Raw genomic sequence first — 19721 nt, forward strand, 5'->3', positions numbered from 1 at the left:
AACTTTTATTTTCAAATGCAAAAAGTAAAAGAAAATGAGCCAACATACTGGACACATATAATTGTCAATATAATTGTTTATAAACAATTATACTGTCATCATTGTTACAGATATGGAAACTTTATTAACAATTTGTCCAAGTAAAAAAATGCCCTGCTAATTGTTGGGGTTTTCTCTCCTCTAGCCCTTTAAGCTCTTCTTTACATCCCCCCACCCCCACCTTTTCTTTTTTCTTAATAATATAACAATAAAAACAATTGGCTGCATTTTAAATGTGTCAGATCAATGTCTTTATTCAAGAATACAAGAAATGGTAATAGCTGCATGTGTGTTTGTGTGTGTGCATAATATGCATACTTTACTTGTTGGATCCAAATCCCACAAGGAATCAAATAAAACAAGAAGACAAACAAAAACAAAACAAAAATATATTTCTCTCCCTTCCCAGGTCAGGTTCACAAAAGCATTGCAGCTCTTTATTCCTCTTGTACAGCTCCAGAGTCTGTCAGCCAAAAAGAAACTACTGAGGTTCCAACACCCAGTGTTTCTGTAAACACAGATGAAAAATGAACAGTCATCCACATCTAAAAGATTTGTAGATTCGAGGGACCGGTATAATACATCTAGTACATCTTTGTTTAAACCTCAGAACACAAAAAGGGAACAAACCATTGTATACAGATTTAAAAGTGCGCAAAGCAACGAACAGTCACCCTCTGAAACAGCTGAGGTTATCACAACCATTGTTTCTGTAAATACACAGGAACAGTCACCCACCTCAAAAAGATTAGTATATTCAAGGGACCAGTGTATCTACTCTGGTCAAAAGAATCCATGCTTCGTACTGATGTCCACAATTCTTTTTTATTCCTCTCACAATCATGGAGCACCGTGAAAACTAGAAACGAGTAAAATAATATCAATAGCACATATGACATCCATCTCAGCCACTTATTTCTTTTCACAAGGTGCACAAGTGCTTAACAAATAACAGCATAATGTTTTTACCGTGTACGCCTTGTAAAACCAGTAGTAGAAAAGTTGTAGGTTCGTGCTCTTGTGGGGGAGACGTATGTTATCCACCCCCTCGATAGCTAGCCGAGAGTTCGAGGGTCACTAGAGCCGCCGGGAACGCATGAACTACTTACGGTAGGACGTTTTGCCAAAGTAAGACGTTTTGTCAGAACACCGAGTCCTCAGGAGGATGCAGCCCATGAATTTGGACACGATCTCAGATGCACTTCTGGTGTTGTCATGGCAACCCACACAAACATTTCAGCGTCAGCTACAATGAGGCGGAGCCCTTACTGAAACACTGAGCTCAGGTAGAGTGAAAGACAACATTTTTCCGCATCCAAAACAGCAGCGCTGTTCCTGTGACCTCTAGTAAAGCCTCTACTTGGGAAAAGGGAGTCTTTCATCAAAGCATCCTGCAGAAGTTGAATAAAAATATGCAAATGTTTAAATGATGCAACTTAATGAAGGCTGACAGCAGTTGTACTATTTTACATTGCAGCGAACAGGGGTGACCATTATTTTCAACGTTTTTACAACATTTTTCACATTGAAAGTGAAATAATATAAATAATGTCTCAATTAAATTGCGTTAATATTTAAAAATACAAAAACTACAGCTTTGTTCACAAGCCAATAAAAATGTACTTGGGCCAGTGGTAAATGAAAATAACACTTATTCAGCACCTGGTTGTTGCGGCTGCATCAGGACACCAGATGTTCAGCCTCCATCCTGTAGGCAGACTTATCCCCGTCTGAGAGGAGTCCAATAATGGTGGTGTCATCTGCAAGCTTAATTAATTTGACAGACTGGTGGTTGGAGGTGCGGCAGTTGGTGTACAGGGAGAAGGGCATAGAAGAAAGAACACAGCCCTGAGGGGAGCTCGTGCTGATGGTCCGGGAGTCCAAGACATTCTTCCCCAGCCTCACTGGTTGCTTCCTGTCCGTCAGGAAGTCAGTGATCCACCGGCAGATGGGATCAGGCACATTCATCTGGGAAAGCAATCCTTGAAGAAGGTCTGAAAGGATGGTGTTGAAGGTAGAGCTGAAGTCCACAAACAGGATCCTAGCATAGATTCTGCAGGACAAAGTGTAGGGCCATGTTGATGGCATCGTCTACAGACCTGTTGGCTCTGTATGCAAACTGCAGGGGGTCCAGGAGGGGGGCCGTGAGGGTCTTAAGATAGGAGAGAACCAGGCGCTCAAAAGACTTCCTGACCAGATGTCAGAGCCACAGGTCTGTAGTCTTTTCGTCCAGTGATCTTTGGCTTCTTGAAAGCTATATATGATATAAAAATTATATAAAAACTGTTAATCAGCAAAAGAAATGATATCATAGTTCTTATAAAGAAAGCCTCTATCAATCAAACACCAGCAGTGTAGCAATGTTGTTCACTTACACTGTATATAAAACACTGATTTTGGCTACATCCAGTTTTTACTGTATTATAAACATTTTTTACCATGAAGAGTAAAGTGTTTGGCATTTTTGTCATTGTTATTGAGCTCAGAGATCAGGCCCAGCCCAGTATCTACCTGGTTATGAGCAAGGAGCTGGAGGTGATAACTCAACAATAACCAGGCCATGCATGCATGGATGGATGCATGGATGGATCAGTTTGTAGGCTGTGTGTGGTCAGCAGCAGGCTGCTGGGTGTGGACCAAGAGGGAAAGCCCAGCATGTGAAACCCATCAGCAGAAGGCCAGAATAAAGGTGCACAGACAAACGCAGCCCAGACACTCAGGCAGGACGAGTAAAATAAATGGCAGCAAACACAGTATGATGTGGTAAAATGTGCTTTCTTTCACAAACAGATAGCACAAACAAGAATCACAAGAATCTCCTTTGTGGTTCTTGTTTTTCTTTTGAGTATATTAATAAAAAGTTGAAATAAAGTGGCAATAAAATTCATGCACTGAAGACCACACGAAACCCTAATTCACCCTACTACCTGTTGCCTTCACATTCCATTTGCATCCCATTTTTATCCATTCATGTACCAGCTACTGGCTTTTTGCTGTTATGTTCTCATATCGCATGAGAGTTTATTTGCCAGGTGTCAGAAGTCTAATAATAAAGCTCCGGCACAATGTGGTCGAAGTTACCCGCATATCGGATCGCATCATGTCAGTGAAGATCGACGGTGTTAATGGTAACATTGTAAACAGAATGTTACCATTAACATAATGTTAAATGGTAACATTGTAAACAGAATGTTACCATTTAACATAATGTAAAATGGTAACATTGTAAACAGAATGTTACCATTTAACATAATGTAAAATGGTAACATTGTAAACAGAATGTTACCATTTAACATAATGTAAAATGGTAACATTGTAAACAGAATGTTGCCATTTAACATTATGTTAAATATAACTAACGGATTTACTTTACCAAATGGACCATCCCGGCCTTGCCGTATTGGTCTATTTGATTCACCTTTGTTTTTATTGTTTATTTTATTTTCACTTGCTACACATAGGACAGACATGACTGGGGGAAAGAAAGGGGAGAAAGAAAGAGGGAAAGAAAAACAGCAGGGAAGAGGAATGGTGATAAAGGGCAAAAAACAAAAACCAACAAAACAAACAGACAAAAAATATATATATCAGTCACTTCAACTCAAAGAAGTCCAGACGCTTTTCTTTCCAAGCTCCTTTGACTGACTGTTAGGACAACTTATTTATTGCAAGCATGCAGTACAAGAATAACTCGATGTTTCTGACTTTGCATTACGAATTGTTTACCCACTGACAAACATTTCAAATGAAATTAAATTAAAAAACAATTTGTGGTAACCTGATTTTAATTCAAAAAGAATCATTAACAACACTTCTTGTAATGGTGTCAAAATCAGCCCAACTTTTATTTTCAAATGCAAAAAGTAAAAGAAAATGAGCCAACATACTGGACACATATAATTGTCAATATAATTGTTTATAAACAATTATACTGTCATCATTGTTACAGATATGGAAACTTTATTAACAATTTGTCCAAGTAAAAAAATGCCCTGCTAATTGTTGGGGTTTTCTCTCCTCTAGCCCTTTAAGCTCTTCTTTACATCCCCCCACCTTTTCTTTTTTCTTAATAATATAACAATAAAAACAATTGGCTGCATTTTAAATGTGTCAGATCAATGTCTTTATTCAAGAATACAAGAAATGGTAATAGCTGCATGTGTGTTTGTGTGTGTGCATAATATGCATACTTTACTTGTTGGATCCAAATCCCACAAGGAATCAAATAAAACAAGAAGACAAACAAAAACAAAACAAAAATATATTTCTCTCCCTTCCCAGGTCAGGTTCACAAAAGCATTGCAGCTCTTTATTCCTCTTGTACAGCTCCAGAGTCTGTCAGCCAAAAAGAAACTACTGAGGTTCCAACACCCAGTGTTTCTGTAAACACAGATGAAAATGAACAGTCATCCACATCTAAAAGATTTGTAGATTCGAGGGACCGGTATAATACATCTAGTACATCTTTGTTTAAACCTCAGAACACAAAAAGGGAACAAACCATTGTATACAGATTTAAAAGTGCGCAAAGCAACGAACAGTCACCCTCTGAAACAGCTGAGGTTATCACAACCATTGTTTCTGTAAATACACAGGAACAGTCACCCACCTCAAAAAGATTAGTATATTCAAGGGACCAGTGTATCTACTCTGGTCAAAAGAATCCATGCTTCGTACTGATGTCCACAATTCTTTTTTATTCCTCTCACAATCATGGAGCACCGTGAAAACTAGAAACGAGTAAAATAATATCAATAGCACATATGACATCCATCTCAGCCACTTATTTCTTTTCACAAGGTGCACAAGTGCTTAACAAATAACAGCATAATGTTTTTACCGTGTACGCCTTGTAAAACCAGTAGTAGAAAAGTTGTAGATTCGTGCTCTTGTGGGGGAGACGTATGTTATCCACCACCTCGATAGCTAGCCGAGAGTTCGAGGGTCACTAGAGCCGCCGGGAACGCATGAACTACTTACGGTAGGACGTTTTGCCAAAGTAAGACGTTTTGTCAGAACACCGAGTCCTCAGGAGGATGCAGCCCATGAATTTGGACACGATCTCAGATGCACTTCTGGTGTTGTCATGGCAACCCACACAAACATTTCAGCGTCAGCTACAATGAGGCGGAGCCCTTACTGAAACACTGAGCTCAGGTAGAGTGAAAGACAACATTTTTCCGCATCCAAAACAGCAGCGCTGTTCCTGTGACCTCTAGTAAAGCCTCTACTTGGGAAAAGGGAGTCTTTCATCAAAGCATCCTGCAGAAGTTGAATAAAAATATGCAAATGTTTAAATGATGCAACTTAATGAAGGCTGACAGCAGTTGTACTATTTTACATTGCAGCGAACAGGGGTGACCATTATTTTCAACGTTTTTACAGCATTTTTCACATTGAAAGTGAAATAATATAAATAATGTCTCAATTAAATTGCGTTAATATTTAAAAATACAAAAACTACAGCTTTGTTCACAAGCCAATAAAAATGTACTTGGGCCAGTGGTAAATGAAAATAACACTTATTCAGCACCTGGTTGTTGCGGCTGCATCAGGACACCAGATGTTCAGCCTCCATCCTGTAGGCAGACTTATCCCCGTCTGAGAGGAGTCCAATAATGGTGGTGTCATCTGCAAGCTTAATTAATTTGACAGACTGGTGGTTGAAGGTGCGGCAGTTGGTGTACAGGGAGAAGGGCATAGAAGAAAGAACACAGCCCTGAGGGGAGCTCGTGCTGATGGTCCGGGAGTCCAAGACATTCTTCCCCAGCCTCACTGGTTGCTTCCTGTCCGTCAGGAAGTCAGTGATCCACCGGCAGATGGGATCAGGCACATTCATCTGGGAAAGCAATCCTTGAAGAAGGTCTGAAAGGATGGTGTTGAAGGTAGAGCTGAAGTCCACAAACAGGATCCTAGCATAGATTCTGCAGGACAAAGTGTAGGGCCATGTTGATGGCATCGTCTACAGACCTGTTGGCTCTGTATGCAAACTGCAGGGGGTCCAGGAGGGGGGCCGTGAGGGTCTTAAGATAGGAGAGAACCAGGCGCTCAAAAGACTTCCTGACCAGATGTCAGAGCCACAGGTCTGTAGTCTTTTCGTCCAGTGATCTTTGGCTTCTTGAAAGCTATATATGATATAAAAATTATATAAAAACTGTTAATCAGCAAAAGAAATGATATCATAGTTCTTATAAAGAAAGCCTCTATCAATCAAACACCAGCAGTGTAGCAATGTTGTTCACTTACACTGTATATAAAACACTGATTTTGGCTACATCCAGTTTTTACTGTATTATAAACATTTTTTACCATGAAGAGTAAAGTGTTTGGCATTTTTGTCATTGTTATTGAGCTCAGAGATCAGGCCCAGCCCAGTATCTACCTGGTTATGAGCAAGGAGCTGGAGGTGATAACTCAACAATAACCAGGCCATGCATGCATGGATGGATGCATGGATGGATCAGTTTGTAGGCTGTGTGTGGTCAGCAGCAGGCTGCTGGGTGTGGACCAAGAGGGAAAGCCCAGCATGTGAAACCCATCAGCAGAAGGCCAGAACAAAGGTGCACAGACAAACGCAGCCCAGACACTCAGGCAGGACGAGTAAAATAAATGGCAGCAAACACAGTATGATGTGGTAAAATGTGCTTTCTTTCACAAACAGATAGCACAAACAAGAATCACAAGAATCTCCTTTGTGGTTCTTGTTTTTCTTTTGAGTATATTAATAAAAAGTTGAAATAAAGTGGCAATAAAATTCATGCACTGAAGACCACACGAAACCCTAATTCACCCTACTACCTGTTGCCTTCACATTCCATTTGCATCCCATTTTTATCCATTCATGTACCAGCTACTGGCTTTTTGCTGTTATGTTCTCATATCGCATGAGAGTTTATTTGCCAGGTGTCAGAAGTCTAATAATAAAGCTCCGGCACAATGTGGTCGAAGTTACCCGCATATCGGATCGCATCATGTCAGTGAAGATCGACGGTGTTAATGGTAACATTGTAAACAGAATGTTACCATTAACATAATGTTAAATGGTAACATTGTAAACAGAATGTTACCATTTAACATAATGTAAAATGGTAACATTGTAAACAGAATGTTACCATTTAACATAATGTAAAATGGTAACATTGTAAACAGAATGTTACCATTTAACATAATGTAAAATGGTAACATTGTAAACAGAATGTTACCATTTAACATAATGTAAAATGGTAACATTGTAAACAGAATGTTACCATTTAACATAATGTAAAATGGTAACATTGTAAACAGAATGTTACCATTTAACACAATGTAAAATGGTAACATTGTAAACAGAATGTTACCATTTAACATAATGTAAAATGGTAACATTGTAAACAGAATGTTACCATTTAACATAATGTGAAATGGTAACATTGTAAACAGAATGTTACCATTTAACACAATGTAAAATGGTAACATTGTAAACAGAATGTTACCATTTAACATAATGTAAAATGGTAACATTGTAAACAGAATGTTACCATTTAACACAATGTAAAATGGTAACATTGTAAACAGAATGTTACCATTTAACACAATGTGAAATGGTAACATTGTAAACAGAATGTTACCATTTAACATAATGTGAAATGGTAACATTGTAAACAGAATGTTACCATTTAACATAATGTGAAATGGTAACATTGTAAACAGAATGTTGCCATTTAACATAATGTGAAATGGTAACATTGTAAACAGAATGTTACCATTTAACATTATGTTAAATATAACTAACGGATTTACTTTACCAAATGGACCATCCCGGCCTTGCCGTATTGGTCTATTTGATTCACCTTTGTTTTTATTGTTTATTTTATTTTCACTTGCTACACATAGGACAGACATGACTGGGGGAAAGAAAGGGGAGAAAGAAAGAGGGAAAGAAAAACAGCAGGGAAGAGGAATGGTGATAAAGGGCAAAAAACAAAAACCAACAAAACAAACAGACAAAAAATATATATATCAGTCACTTCAACTCAAAGAAGTCCAGACGCTTTTCTTTCCAAGCTCCTTTGACTGACTGTTAGGACAACTTATTTATTGCAAGCATGCAGTACAAGAATAACTCGATGTTTCTGACTTTGCATTACGAATTGTTTACCCACTGACAAACATTTCAAATGAAATTAAATTAAAAAACAATTTGCGGTAACCTGATTTTAATTCAAAAAGAATCATTAACAACACTTCTTGTAATGGTGTCAAAATCAGCCCAACTTTTATTTTCAAATGCAAAAAGTAAAAGAAAATGAGCCAACATACTGGACACATATAATTGTCAATATAATTGTTTATAAACAATTATATTGTCATCATTGTTACAGATATGGAAACTTTATTAACAATTTGTCCAAGTAAAAAAATGCCCTGCTAATTGTTGGGGTTTTCTCTCCTCTAGCCCTTTAAGCTCTTCTTTACATCCCCCCACCTTTTCTTTTTTCTTAATAATATAACAATAAAAACAATTGGCTGCATTTTAAATGTGTCAGATCAATGTCTTTATTCAAGAATACAAGAAATGGTAATAGCTGCATGTGTGTTTGTGTGTGTGCATAATATGCATACTTTACTTGTTGGATCCAAATCCCACAAGGAATCAAATAAAACAAGAAGACAAACAAAAACAAAACAAAAATATATTTCTCTCCCTTCCCAGGTCAGGTTCACAAAAGCATTGCAGCTCTTTATTCCTCTTGTACAGCTCCAGAGTCTGTCAGCCAAAAAGAAACTACTGAGGTTCCAACACCCAGTATTTCTGTAAACACAGATGAAAATGAACAGTCATCCACATCTAAAAGATTTGTAGATTCGAGGGACCGGTATAATACATCTAGTACATCTTTGTTTAAACCTCAGAACACAAAAAGGGAACAAACCATTGTATACAGATTTAAAAGTGCGCAAAGCAACGAACAGTCACCCTCTGAAACAGCTGAGGTTATCACAACCATTGTTTCTGTAAATACACAGGAACAGTCACCCACCTCAAAAAGATTAGTATATTCAAGGGACCAGTGTATCTACTCTGGTCAAAAGAATCCATGCTTCGTACTGATGTCCACAATTCTTTTTTATTCCTCTCACAATCATGGAGCACCGTGAAAACTAGAAACGAGTAAAATAATATCAATAGCACATATGACATCCATCTCAGCCACTTATTTCTTTTCACAAGGTGCACAAGTGCTTAACAAATAACAGCATAATGTTTTTACCGTGTACGCCTTGTAAAACCAGTAGTAGAAAAGTTGTAGGTTCGTGCTCTTGTGGGGGAGACGTATGTTATCCACCACCTCGATAGCTAGCCGAGAGTTCGAGGGTCACTAGAGCCGCCGAGAACGCATGAACTACTTACGGTAGGACGTTTTGCCAAAGTAAGACGTTTTGTCAGAACACCGAGTCCTCAGGAGGATGCAGCCCATGAATTTGGACACGATCTCAGATGCACTTCTGGTGTTGTCATGGCAACCCACACAAACATTTCAGCGTCAGCTACAATGAGGCGGAGCCCTTACTGGGACACTGAGCTCAGGTAGAGTGAAAGACAACATTTTTCCGCATCCAAAACAGCAGCGCTGTTCCTGTGACCTCTAGTAAAGCCTCTACTTGGGAAAAGGGAGTCTTTCATCAAAGCATCCTGCAGAAGTTGAATAAAAATATGCAAATGTTTAAATGATGCAACTTAATGAAGGCTGACAGCAGTTGTACTATTTTACATTGCAGCGAACAGGGGTGACCACTATTTTCAAAGTTTTTCCAGCATTTTTCACATTGAAAGTGAAATAATATAAATAATGTCTCAATTAAATTGCGTTAATATTTAAAAATACAAAAACTACAGCCTTGTTCACAAGCCAATAAAAATGTACTTGGGCCAGTGGTAAATGAAAATAACACTTATTCAGCACCTGGTTGTTGCGGCTGCATCAGGACACCAGATGTTCAGCCTCCATCCTGTAGGCAGACTTATCCCCGTCTGAGAGGAGTCCAATAATGGTGGTGTCATCTGCAAGCTTAATTAATTTGACAGACTGGTGGTTGGAGGTGCGGCAGTTGGTGTACAGGGAGAAGGGCATAGAAGAAAGAACACAGCCCTGAGGGGAGCTCGTGCTGATGGTCCGGGAGTCCAAGACATTCTTCCCCAGCCTCACTGGTTGCTTCCTGTCCGTCAGGAAGTCAGTGATCCACCGGCAGATGGGATCAGGCACATTCATCTGGGAAAGCAATCCTTGAAGAAGGTCTGAAAGGATGGTGTTGAAGGTAGAGCTGAAGTCCACAAACAGGATCCTAGCATAGATTCTGCAGGACAAAGTGTAGGGCCATGTTGATGGCATCGTCTACAGAGCTGTTGGCTCTGTATGCAAACTGCAGGGGGTCCAGGAGGGGGGCCGTGAGGGTCTTAAGATAGGAGAGAACCAGGCGCTCAAAAGACTTCCTGACCAGATGTCAGAGCCACAGGTCTGTAGTCTTTTCGTCCAGTGATCTTTGGCTTCTTGAAAGCTATATATGATATAAAAATTATATAAAAACTGTTAATCAGCAAAAGAAATGATATCATAGTTCTTATAAAGAAAGCCTCTATCAATCAAACACCAGCAGTGTAGCAATGTTGTTCACTTACACTGTATATAAAACACAGATTTTGGCTACATCCAGTTTTTACTGTATTATAAACATTTTTTACCATGAAGAGTAAAGTGTTTGGCATTTTTGTCATTGTTATTGAGCTCAGAGATCAGGCCCAGCCCAGTATCTACCTGGTTATGAGCAAGGAGCTGGAGGTGATAACTCAACAATAACCAGGCCATGCATGTATGGATGGATGCATGGATGGATCAGTTTGTAGGCTGTGTGTGGTCAGCAGCAGGCTGCTGGGTGTGGACCAAGAGGGAAAGCCCAGCATGTGAAACCCATCAGCAGAAGGCCAGAACAAAGGTGCACAGACAAACGCAGCCCAGACACTCAGGCAGGACGAGTAAAATAAATGGCAGCAAACACAGTATGATGTGGTAAAATGTGCTTTCTTTCACAAACAGATAGCACAAACAAGAATCACAAGAATCTCCTTTGTGGTTCTTGTTTTTCTTTTGAGTACATTAATAAAAAGTTGAAATAAAGTGGCAATAAAATTCATGCACTGAAGACCACACGAAACCCTAATTCACCCTACTACCTGTTGCCTTCACATTCCATTTGCATCCCTTGTCCACAGAATCAAAAATGACCCTTCTTCACTAAAGATCGAACATAAAGCAATTGCATTTTAAATGGAAGCCCATTTTGCATTAAGAAACACTATCAGCAATCAGAAATTGTGTATATCAGAGTTCTCTGTTTTTACTGTCCTGAAAACTGCATTAATTCAGTGGATGCGGTTAGGTTCAAAACAACGTAATATAAGAGGGCAACCAATTCAATCTAAGAGGGATCCAATTTTTATCCATTCATGTACCAGCTACTGGCTTTTTGCTGTTATGTTCTCATATCGCGTGAGAGTTTATTTGCCAGGTGTCAGAAGTCTAATAATGAATAAAGTTCAGGATATGCTTAAAAACTCACCTCAGTATAGCCGTCATCAGAAGGAAGTGCGCTTCACTGACTCATCAACTTGTCTCAGGCTTTCCACAAAGTTTCACAGTTGACCTTAAAGTAAGATGCTGCAAGCTTACCTTGCAGTGTATTACTTTTTAAGGTCTAAAGACCTTAAAGTGCGCTATAGATTGAAGTGATTTGAACTGACAACAGGGCTAATTCAGCACTTCAAGTTAACATCAATAAAAGTTTTTAAATTTATTCTGATTTCCGTTTGTTTTCATTGCCTGTGCTATCTGTTATTTAGTTCAAATTGTGGGTAGATAATGCTGTGCTGTCATGTGACCTGTTCTCTCATGTGTGCCTTTCTCTTGTTTTGTATGTATTTCTCGTTTGTTATTTATTCCTATTTTATTCCTGCAATTGGTATGGAATTCATTTTTTTTTAAATTGATCAGTGTTTTGAAATTAGATGTGATGAAGATGTGACCTTAATTTACAAAATCAACATCATGTTGGATTCAATGAGACATGAAACTAGTGCATGAAACAGGTCTCAGTAAATGTTCTCATAGACTGCAATACACTGCCCCCTGCTGGTCATTATAAAGTCTGCAGATGTCATTTGACATGAATGTCATATTTGTGAAACAAAATAAAGGACTCTGTAAAATAAATGAAAATCAAATATTTATATACAGAATATTTATGTACAAATGCTGAAAAAGACATTTGAACAAGATGCACACCCAGTAAAATTTAAAAAAAAAAGAAAAGTCAGTTTTATCATGTGACTATCATGCTGTCATTTCTGCACAATGCACTTTACACCAGATCAAAATAAAACACTGTGAGGTCGTTCTAACCGGAAGCCCAGAGAGCTTCGACAATGCAGCACAATGCCCTGAAGCATCAGCATCAAAATATACTTCAAGTACCAAAAAGTACTCATTGTGCAGAATGCCCTATTTTTGAATAGCTGGACATTTAATTACTTTATCACCAGCTGTGACTACAGCTGATAATCAACCATGTTTCATAGGGATGTGACTACATTTAGAAATGTCACGCATTTTTAGGTATAAAGCAAAAGATGCAATGAAATAAATAAGCTATCACATATTAATCCAAATGAATTCACTGAAATACATCTGCACATTTCTGCAGCCTGACTTATTACACACGTGAACACAGTACACATTTGTTTACTGCAAGCTTGTTTCAGAGATGTGATGCAGTTAAATCTGTATGCGTCTGTTTCCTTGTAGTGTTAGTAGAGATGGTGAACCTGACACAATCCTGTGTTTAGTGTGAAGGAAACCAGTTAACAGCCGGTTTAGTAAAATTCTCTTGAACTCATGGAAAACTCATCGTCGTCTCGAAGTGAGCAGCTGAAGCGTCCCGTGTGATCAGAGGTCCTCGTCGTCCTCGCTCACCATGACGTCGAGCTCTTTGTCTTTCCGTACGACGCTCTCGGTGATGAACTCCTTGTGCTGCTCCTCCAGCTCACGCAGCTCCGCCTGCAGGCGCTCCAGGTGGAGCACTCGCCTGTTCCTCAGCAGCCGGCTGGGGAGTGGGTTCATGTCGTTGAAGGCGATGCTGGTCAGCTTCCTGCATGGACACACGCAGGTGGAAAGGACTCGATCACCAACACAGAGGAACTGGAAACTGATCAGCTTGAGTGTTTCTGTTTTATGTTGCTTGATACTTCAGGTACTGCAGTTTGAGCAGGAAATACTGGACTGACTGGACCACATGTATCCGAGAGCTGCAGATACTTAAAAATCTTTAAATCGTTGTTACTGTGATCAGGGAAATTTAAACTTCTCACAAAATTTCAGTAAAAAGGGTTTGAAGCTCAAAGATTCAACAGCTACATCCGCTACACTTCTGAGAGTGTAACAGCTCGTAGATTAAGGCGGGTGGAGGCGAGTGCGTACCTGGCATTGGAGACGGTCTTTGTGAAGAAGCGTAGGTACTGGTAGATCTCCACGCTGTCGTGAATCTTCAGGATGTCGTCCTCTTTGTATTTGAACAGAGCCAGAGTGTATCTGAAGATCACCTGCAGCACAGACACGCATTTCATAACAGGACACTCACGCCACACAATTAATTGGAAACTTTGAGGAGGTGAGTCATAAAATTACTCTTTCAGTTGTGGTGCAGTTGGGCCCTTTACTCATTACAGCTCTGATCGATTTCCAATAAGCCACTTGGTTCCTCAGTTGCCAGATAATATTAACTTACTTGGTAGTTGAGCTTTAAGTTTAAATTAAACTTTTGGGTTGGATCTACGTGGCTGAAGCTGTTGTCAGCATTTATCCCTGTGTGGTATATATTTCTGTGTCTGAACTGTGATTTTATTTCCTGAGACAAACGATGTAAAAGCTGTGCTGCATTTGTCACATTGCAGAAACAAGCCCAAAGCCATTGTCCCGCTCATCGTCTGGATTTACGCTGCTTGTGGTAGACTGTGAGGTCGTTACTAGAATGATCTGCTTTCCCACTCCTATTTCATGTCACATGACAGTTCCCCATGCTTAGTAAACAATGTCTTATTACTCCTAAAATGTAAATAAAGACATCTAAAGGTGAAAACAAAATCATTTTTGTTTCCATGGACACTACTGTGGTGCATTCAAGTGTTGTCTGCATTTCTGTCATGGTGTGTTCGGGTGTATGGTACCTTGGTACCCTCATACAGGAAGGCGTCCCACAGAGGCATCAGGATGTCGCTGGGCAGACTCTCCACAAAAACCACCAGGAACCAGTTGAAGGTGACCAGAGAGACGTCAATGTTGTGATCCTCAAAGTGAGATGCCAGGCGAGGAAGCTTCTCCGCCATGAAGTCCTTCAGCACGCGCTGGTCCGCCTGAGCACAAAGACTCACAGAGATCAGCCTCACTGATCACTAAAACAGATCACAGCAGGCAAGCAGGTGAGTGTGTCTGCTGACCTGAGAGGCCACCAGATTCTTGGTGTAGTAGTCCTGAGGCATGATGGCTTCCACCACTGCCACCAGACACCAGAAGGCGTCTTCGTCACTTTGGAGGACCAGCAGAGCGAGGGCCGCTAACCTGTGGACATTGATGGAAGGTGAGGTTCTGCCTGGAAGGCGGGTCCACATAAGAACTCAGATATAAAATTTATACTTTTGTTCTGACCTGTTGAGTACCTGGCAGTAGCCAATGGCAGGGTTATGCCCGGAGAAGGCCAGAAGGATGCAGCGGAGCTGCTGGAGGGCGGGGCTGGACGGCGAGGAGAAGTGCTGATTGGTTGTCAGGGTTCGGTGAAGGTCCAGCTGGACCTGCCTGGAGGCAGGATTAGGAGCTGTCCGACTCTTCTCACACAGCTGGAAACAGAACAGGATTACTGAGTGCTCGCCAGCATTCCCAACAGGAAGGAGGAGGAGCCACCTGTGCTCAGGTGCGGATAAAGCACTCTGTTGGCAGAGGTATGAAAATGCGCAGCAAAATCTAACGTGCATAGCTAACTTCATCAACGACATTTTGGGAGGAATAATCACACATCAGCCTTCGGCCATTTTTTGATGAACGCATACGCCCCCTAGAGCGCGCTAACTTTATTAACAGCCACACAAATGTAAAGCACACATCAAACATAAATAAACCATTTGACTGTCTCCATAATTGAGAGCATTTTCTCTTCTTATTTCAACACCCCCACTTGCTCTCATATTATGATGCTCTTAAGTAAACAAAAAAAACAACAAACAAAAGGTTTCTTCCTCAGTACTGTATACATGTTCGTATACCATGTTAATGCCCAAACATAAACTTCTCAAACTTGAACAGCTTAACTTTTGTTGCAGGCTTTGTCATTACATCTGCAACCATCTCTTCTGTTGAACAATAATCCAGAGTTATTTTTCCTGCACTCACAGTTGATCTCACAAAGTTGTACTTTATGTCAACATGTTTACATCTCTGTCTCGTCACAGGATTCTTCGCCAACGCAATTGCACCCTGATTATCTTCATGAACTTTTGGCGGTGCATATTTTTGTCCATCAATACCTTGTAACAGTTGCATTAGGTACAAAACTTCTTGTAGGGTCGCAGCTAAAGCCATGTACTCCGCTTCACAGGTAGATAATGCAACAGTAGGTTGTCTTTTGGTTTTCCATGAGATTAAAGGACCATCTACAGACAAGCTTATGCAATAACCAGTTGTACTCCGTCTGTCTGTTACATCAGCTGCCCAATCAGCATCGCTGTATGCCCACAACCTCAGTTCTTTGTTGTCACATTTCCTGTAACACAGTTCTTTCTCGGTTGTCCCTTTCAGATACCTCAGTACTAGAGCAGGGCGATATGGCCAAAAATATTTATCACGATATATATTTGAAAATTTGCGATAACGATATAACTGACGATATAATTGATGCGAGACAAAATACAACTCCACAACATTACTAGCGCAAAAAGAAAACCTTCCATTTATTTTCACTTAAATAAGAAGCTGGTTTTTATGTACATTAAAGCTTTATAAAAATGTAACAGTGCAAATACAAATTCCTTGCTGAAAGTTTAATCAAAAGGCATTTCCAGTAGAAATGGGCTGACATATCCTGAGCATAACCATATATAATATCCACTGAAGTTAAAAAGAGGTGCTTTGCAAAATTAAACTGCAGTATGCAATACGTATTTTTCGGACCATAAGGTGCACGGGATTATAAGGCACATCAAGCGAAACAAAGCAGTCAGATAAATCAAACTTTATTAAACTCATTCTTCTTGCTTCCTCCACTTCTGTACCATTGATTCATTAATGTTGAATTCTCTGGCAGCTGCTCTATTCCCATGTTGTTGCAGTATATTAATGACTAACCTCGTATTGTGGATGGATTATCTCAGTTGTTCTCCTGACTGAAGTTTGGTCTGTTTACAGCACCCTGCCATGCGATTGCATTTGTCTCTAACCATGAGGAACCTTAACTTTTATAAGTGGAAAAGTGTTAGTGTTCGTCCTCCAGCTTCCCTGTTTATGTTATGCTAACATAGCTGTGTCGCTAGCGATTACGTAGCACATCATTATATACCAGCTAGCCCAACTTCAGTAACCCTACAAACGTCACTGCTGTTTAGTTTCCTGTCTTCATTTATGTTGGAAGTGATAGCAGAGCTGTACGTTTGATTTTTTTCAGAAATCTCTCAGTCAGAACATGCAATATCATGCTTAGGTAACTAGCGAGCTAACTTCCGCTAGCTTCCCGCTAACTTCTAACTCTGTTAAATGTAATAAATTTTGTTTTAATGGATGCCTGGAAGTTAAACTTCATAGTTACACCTGGTAAAGCAGCAATGCTGATCGTTTTATTAAAGTTGCAGTGTTCGTTTGAACTGAATGATAAGGAGTTTAGGACCCAGATTACTCCCAGATTTAAGAGCATCTTAGTCCGACAAATACGACAATAACGACGGCCGCTTGCATGTTCTGCAAAAAAATGTGCTTTGTCGTGTATCTGACGGACAAACACCAAACCAGTTCCACATCACTGAAGTTGCACCATTTTTACAAACCAATTCTGGTTCATCTGTTTCACTCAACAATCGGCCATGTGCGTATGAAAACAAAGGCACTGCGCATGCGCGTTTTACTCATATTCTATCGCGATATTTCATTTTCCTATTGTTGCCTAACATTATACCAGTATTACCGTGAACGGTATAATATGGCCCAGCCCTACTCAGTACATGTTTTACTGTAGTCCATTTGTCTTCAGTTGGCTCAGTAAAGTACTGTGAAAGTTTACTGACTATAAAACTCAAGTCCGGTCTTGTGCATGTAGCCAAATAGATCAGACTACCAACTGCCTCTCTGTACCTTTTGACATCACTCATCTTTTCTGCATCATCAGCATAGTTCAGTTTTTGCTCACAAGGTGTCTGTCTTTCTTTACAATCCTGCATGTTGAATCTTTCAAGTATTTTTTCCACATATTGTTTTTGTGACATTTTTACACAGTTATCACTCTGGTCAAAATCTATACCAATGAAATGTCTCAGTTTACCCAAATCCTTCATTTTGAATTTTGCTGCAAGCATTTTCTTCACAACAGTTAGTTCACTTTCATCACTAGCAGCAATGATCAGGTCATCTACCCATACAATCAGAATCACCTTCTTATTTTCTGTCATTTTTGTGTAAACACAATGGTCAGCGGGGTTTTGCACAAAGTCGTTCTCACTCAGATATTCATGCAACAACTTGTTCCAATTCCGGCCTGATTGTTTTAATGTCTTAATAAACTGATCCGTAAGGCCAGCAATGTTGTGGGGATGGAGCTGGACTCCCTCAAGGTGGTGTCGGAGAGGCGGATGCTGTCTAAGATAAAGACAATGTTGGATAACACCTCCCACCCACTCCATGACATGTTGGTCAGTCACAGGAGCTCGTTCAGTGAGAGACTGAGATTACCGAAAAGCACCACTGAACGACACAGGAAATCATTCCTGCCTGTGGCCATCTCCCTGTACAACGCATCCACTTAACACACTGTTTGCTGCTACAACTACACATGTTTCTTTTCCAAATATTTATTTATAAGTGACTTATGTATGTATGTATGTATGTATGTATGTATGTATGTATGTATGTATGTATGTATATATATGTATATATTGTACTATTCTTAGTTAGCGTATTGTCTGTCTTGTCTTAATGTTGGTTTAAAATGGAGCACTGTAACAAAAAATAATTTCCCCCAGGGATCAATAAAGTATTCTGATTCTGATTTAGCCCATATAGCGACTTTTTCAACTTGCACACCAGTTTTTCATTTGTGTCGGATTTTACCTCATAACCCTCAGGTTGTTCCATGAATACCTCACAATCTATTGGTGCATGAAGATAGGCAGCTTTAACATCCATCTGGTGTAAAAGCATGTTTTCTTGTGCTGCCTTTTGCATCAACACTCTGATACTAGTCAGGTTAGCAGTAGGGGAAAATGTTTCTTCATAATCCACACCTATCCTCTGACTATATCCTTTAGCAACATAACGTGCCTTGTACTTCTCAGATCCATCAACATTGTTTTTGACTGCGTACACCCATCTACCCCCCACTGTCTTCTTACCCTCAGGCAAAGTGGTTAAGGTAAATGTGTCATTTTCTCTTAGTGATTGCATCTCTTCATCCATTGCACTGACCCATTTCTCTGAGTTAGATGAAGTTATTGCTTCCTTGAATGTTTGGGGAATGTTACACATTGCTCTGTAACAATAATCCATGTTTGTAAGTACTTGATCACAATCCTCCTTATCAGTAACATATTCACTTAAATACCCAGGCCTCTTTCTCACTCTGGAAGGATACCTTGCAGCCTCGCAGTCGAGTTCATTCTCCTGTGACTGGCTGCTCATCTCAGACATGCTTACTGGGATCTGTTCCTGAGTATCTGTGTGTTCTGTACTCACATCAGTCTGTTCTCTGGGCCTGGTGAACCTGTTTGGTGTCTCAAAGTCACCCTCATCATCTGGCACCTTGTCAGTCTGTGTTTGTCTCTCTACTCTTGTTTTAGTCTCAAACTTCACCAGTCTATGCTTCTGTACTTTCCCACTGCCCGGGTAGTAGACCATATAAGCTGGACTGTTCTTGTCATATCCAACAAAAATTCCTTTCTCACACCTTGAGTCTAGTTTTCTCTTGTTCTGCCTGTAGGCATAACACACTGACCCAAATGTCTGCATCCTGGAAAGGTTTGGCCTTCTTCCTGTCAGCATTAAATATGGTGTCTGTTCTGTGCGTCTGTTAAAACATCTATTCCTCACTACAGCTGCTGTTTGCACTGCGTAAGTCCACAACTCTTTAGGTAACTGTTTCTCTATTAACATACACCTGGCCATATCAAAAAGAGTACGCCAATTGCGTTCTGCAGTACCATTTTGGTGTGGTGAGTATGGTGCTGAGGTCTCATGCCTGATTCCATTTTTGCTAAGGAGTGCCTGATACTCATTTCCCATAAACTCTGTTCCATTGTCAGACCTGATACATTTAACTTGCCCATACGGGGCTGTATCAGCCAAAAACTTCTGTGTTGCTTTTGCTGTGTCACTCTTATTTTTCAGAAAATACACAAACACTGCACT

At 40.0% G+C, this 19721-nt stretch overlaps 1 protein-coding gene across 1 annotated transcript; it reads right to left on the bottom strand.

Annotated features, from left to right (window-relative positions):
- Positions 1-13016: 13016 nt before the first annotated feature.
- On the bottom strand, positions 13017-14734 carry LOC146716961 (TBC1 domain family member 2A-like). The gene is made up of 4 exons (XM_085435478.1): positions 14564-14734; positions 14294-14479; positions 13548-13669; positions 13017-13218 (listed from the first exon to the last, which is right to left on the bottom strand). The coding sequence occupies exons 1-4, from the start codon at positions 14732-14734 to the stop codon at positions 13017-13019; spliced, it is 681 nt and encodes a 226-aa protein (XP_085291604.1).
- Positions 14735-19721: the final 4987 nt, after the last annotated feature.

The sequence above is a fragment of the Copadichromis virginalis genome, linkage group LG2, assembly GCF_057382275.1.
Source record: "Copadichromis virginalis isolate Kocher_CV1m ecotype Utaka linkage group LG2, C_Virginalis_male_GT1.1, whole genome shotgun sequence".
Taxonomy (NCBI): domain Eukaryota; kingdom Metazoa; phylum Chordata; class Actinopteri; order Cichliformes; family Cichlidae; genus Copadichromis; species Copadichromis virginalis.

What these genes read in the sequence shown, in the direction of transcription:
- LOC146716961 (XM_085435478.1), bottom strand. Translation starts at nt 14,734, where the DNA reads ATGTGGACCCGCCTTCCAGGCAGAACCTCACCTTCCATCAATGTCCAC. An exon ending in AGAATCTGGTGGCCTCTCAG is followed by an intron (nt 14,480 to 14,563) that starts GTCAGCAGACAC and finishes CTTTGTGCTCAG; the next exon opens with GCGGACCAGCGCGTGCTGAA. An exon ending in AAGACCGTCTCCAATGCCAG is followed by an intron (nt 13,219 to 13,547) that starts GTACGCACTCGC and finishes GTGTCCATGCAG; the next exon opens with GAAGCTGACCAGCATCGCCT.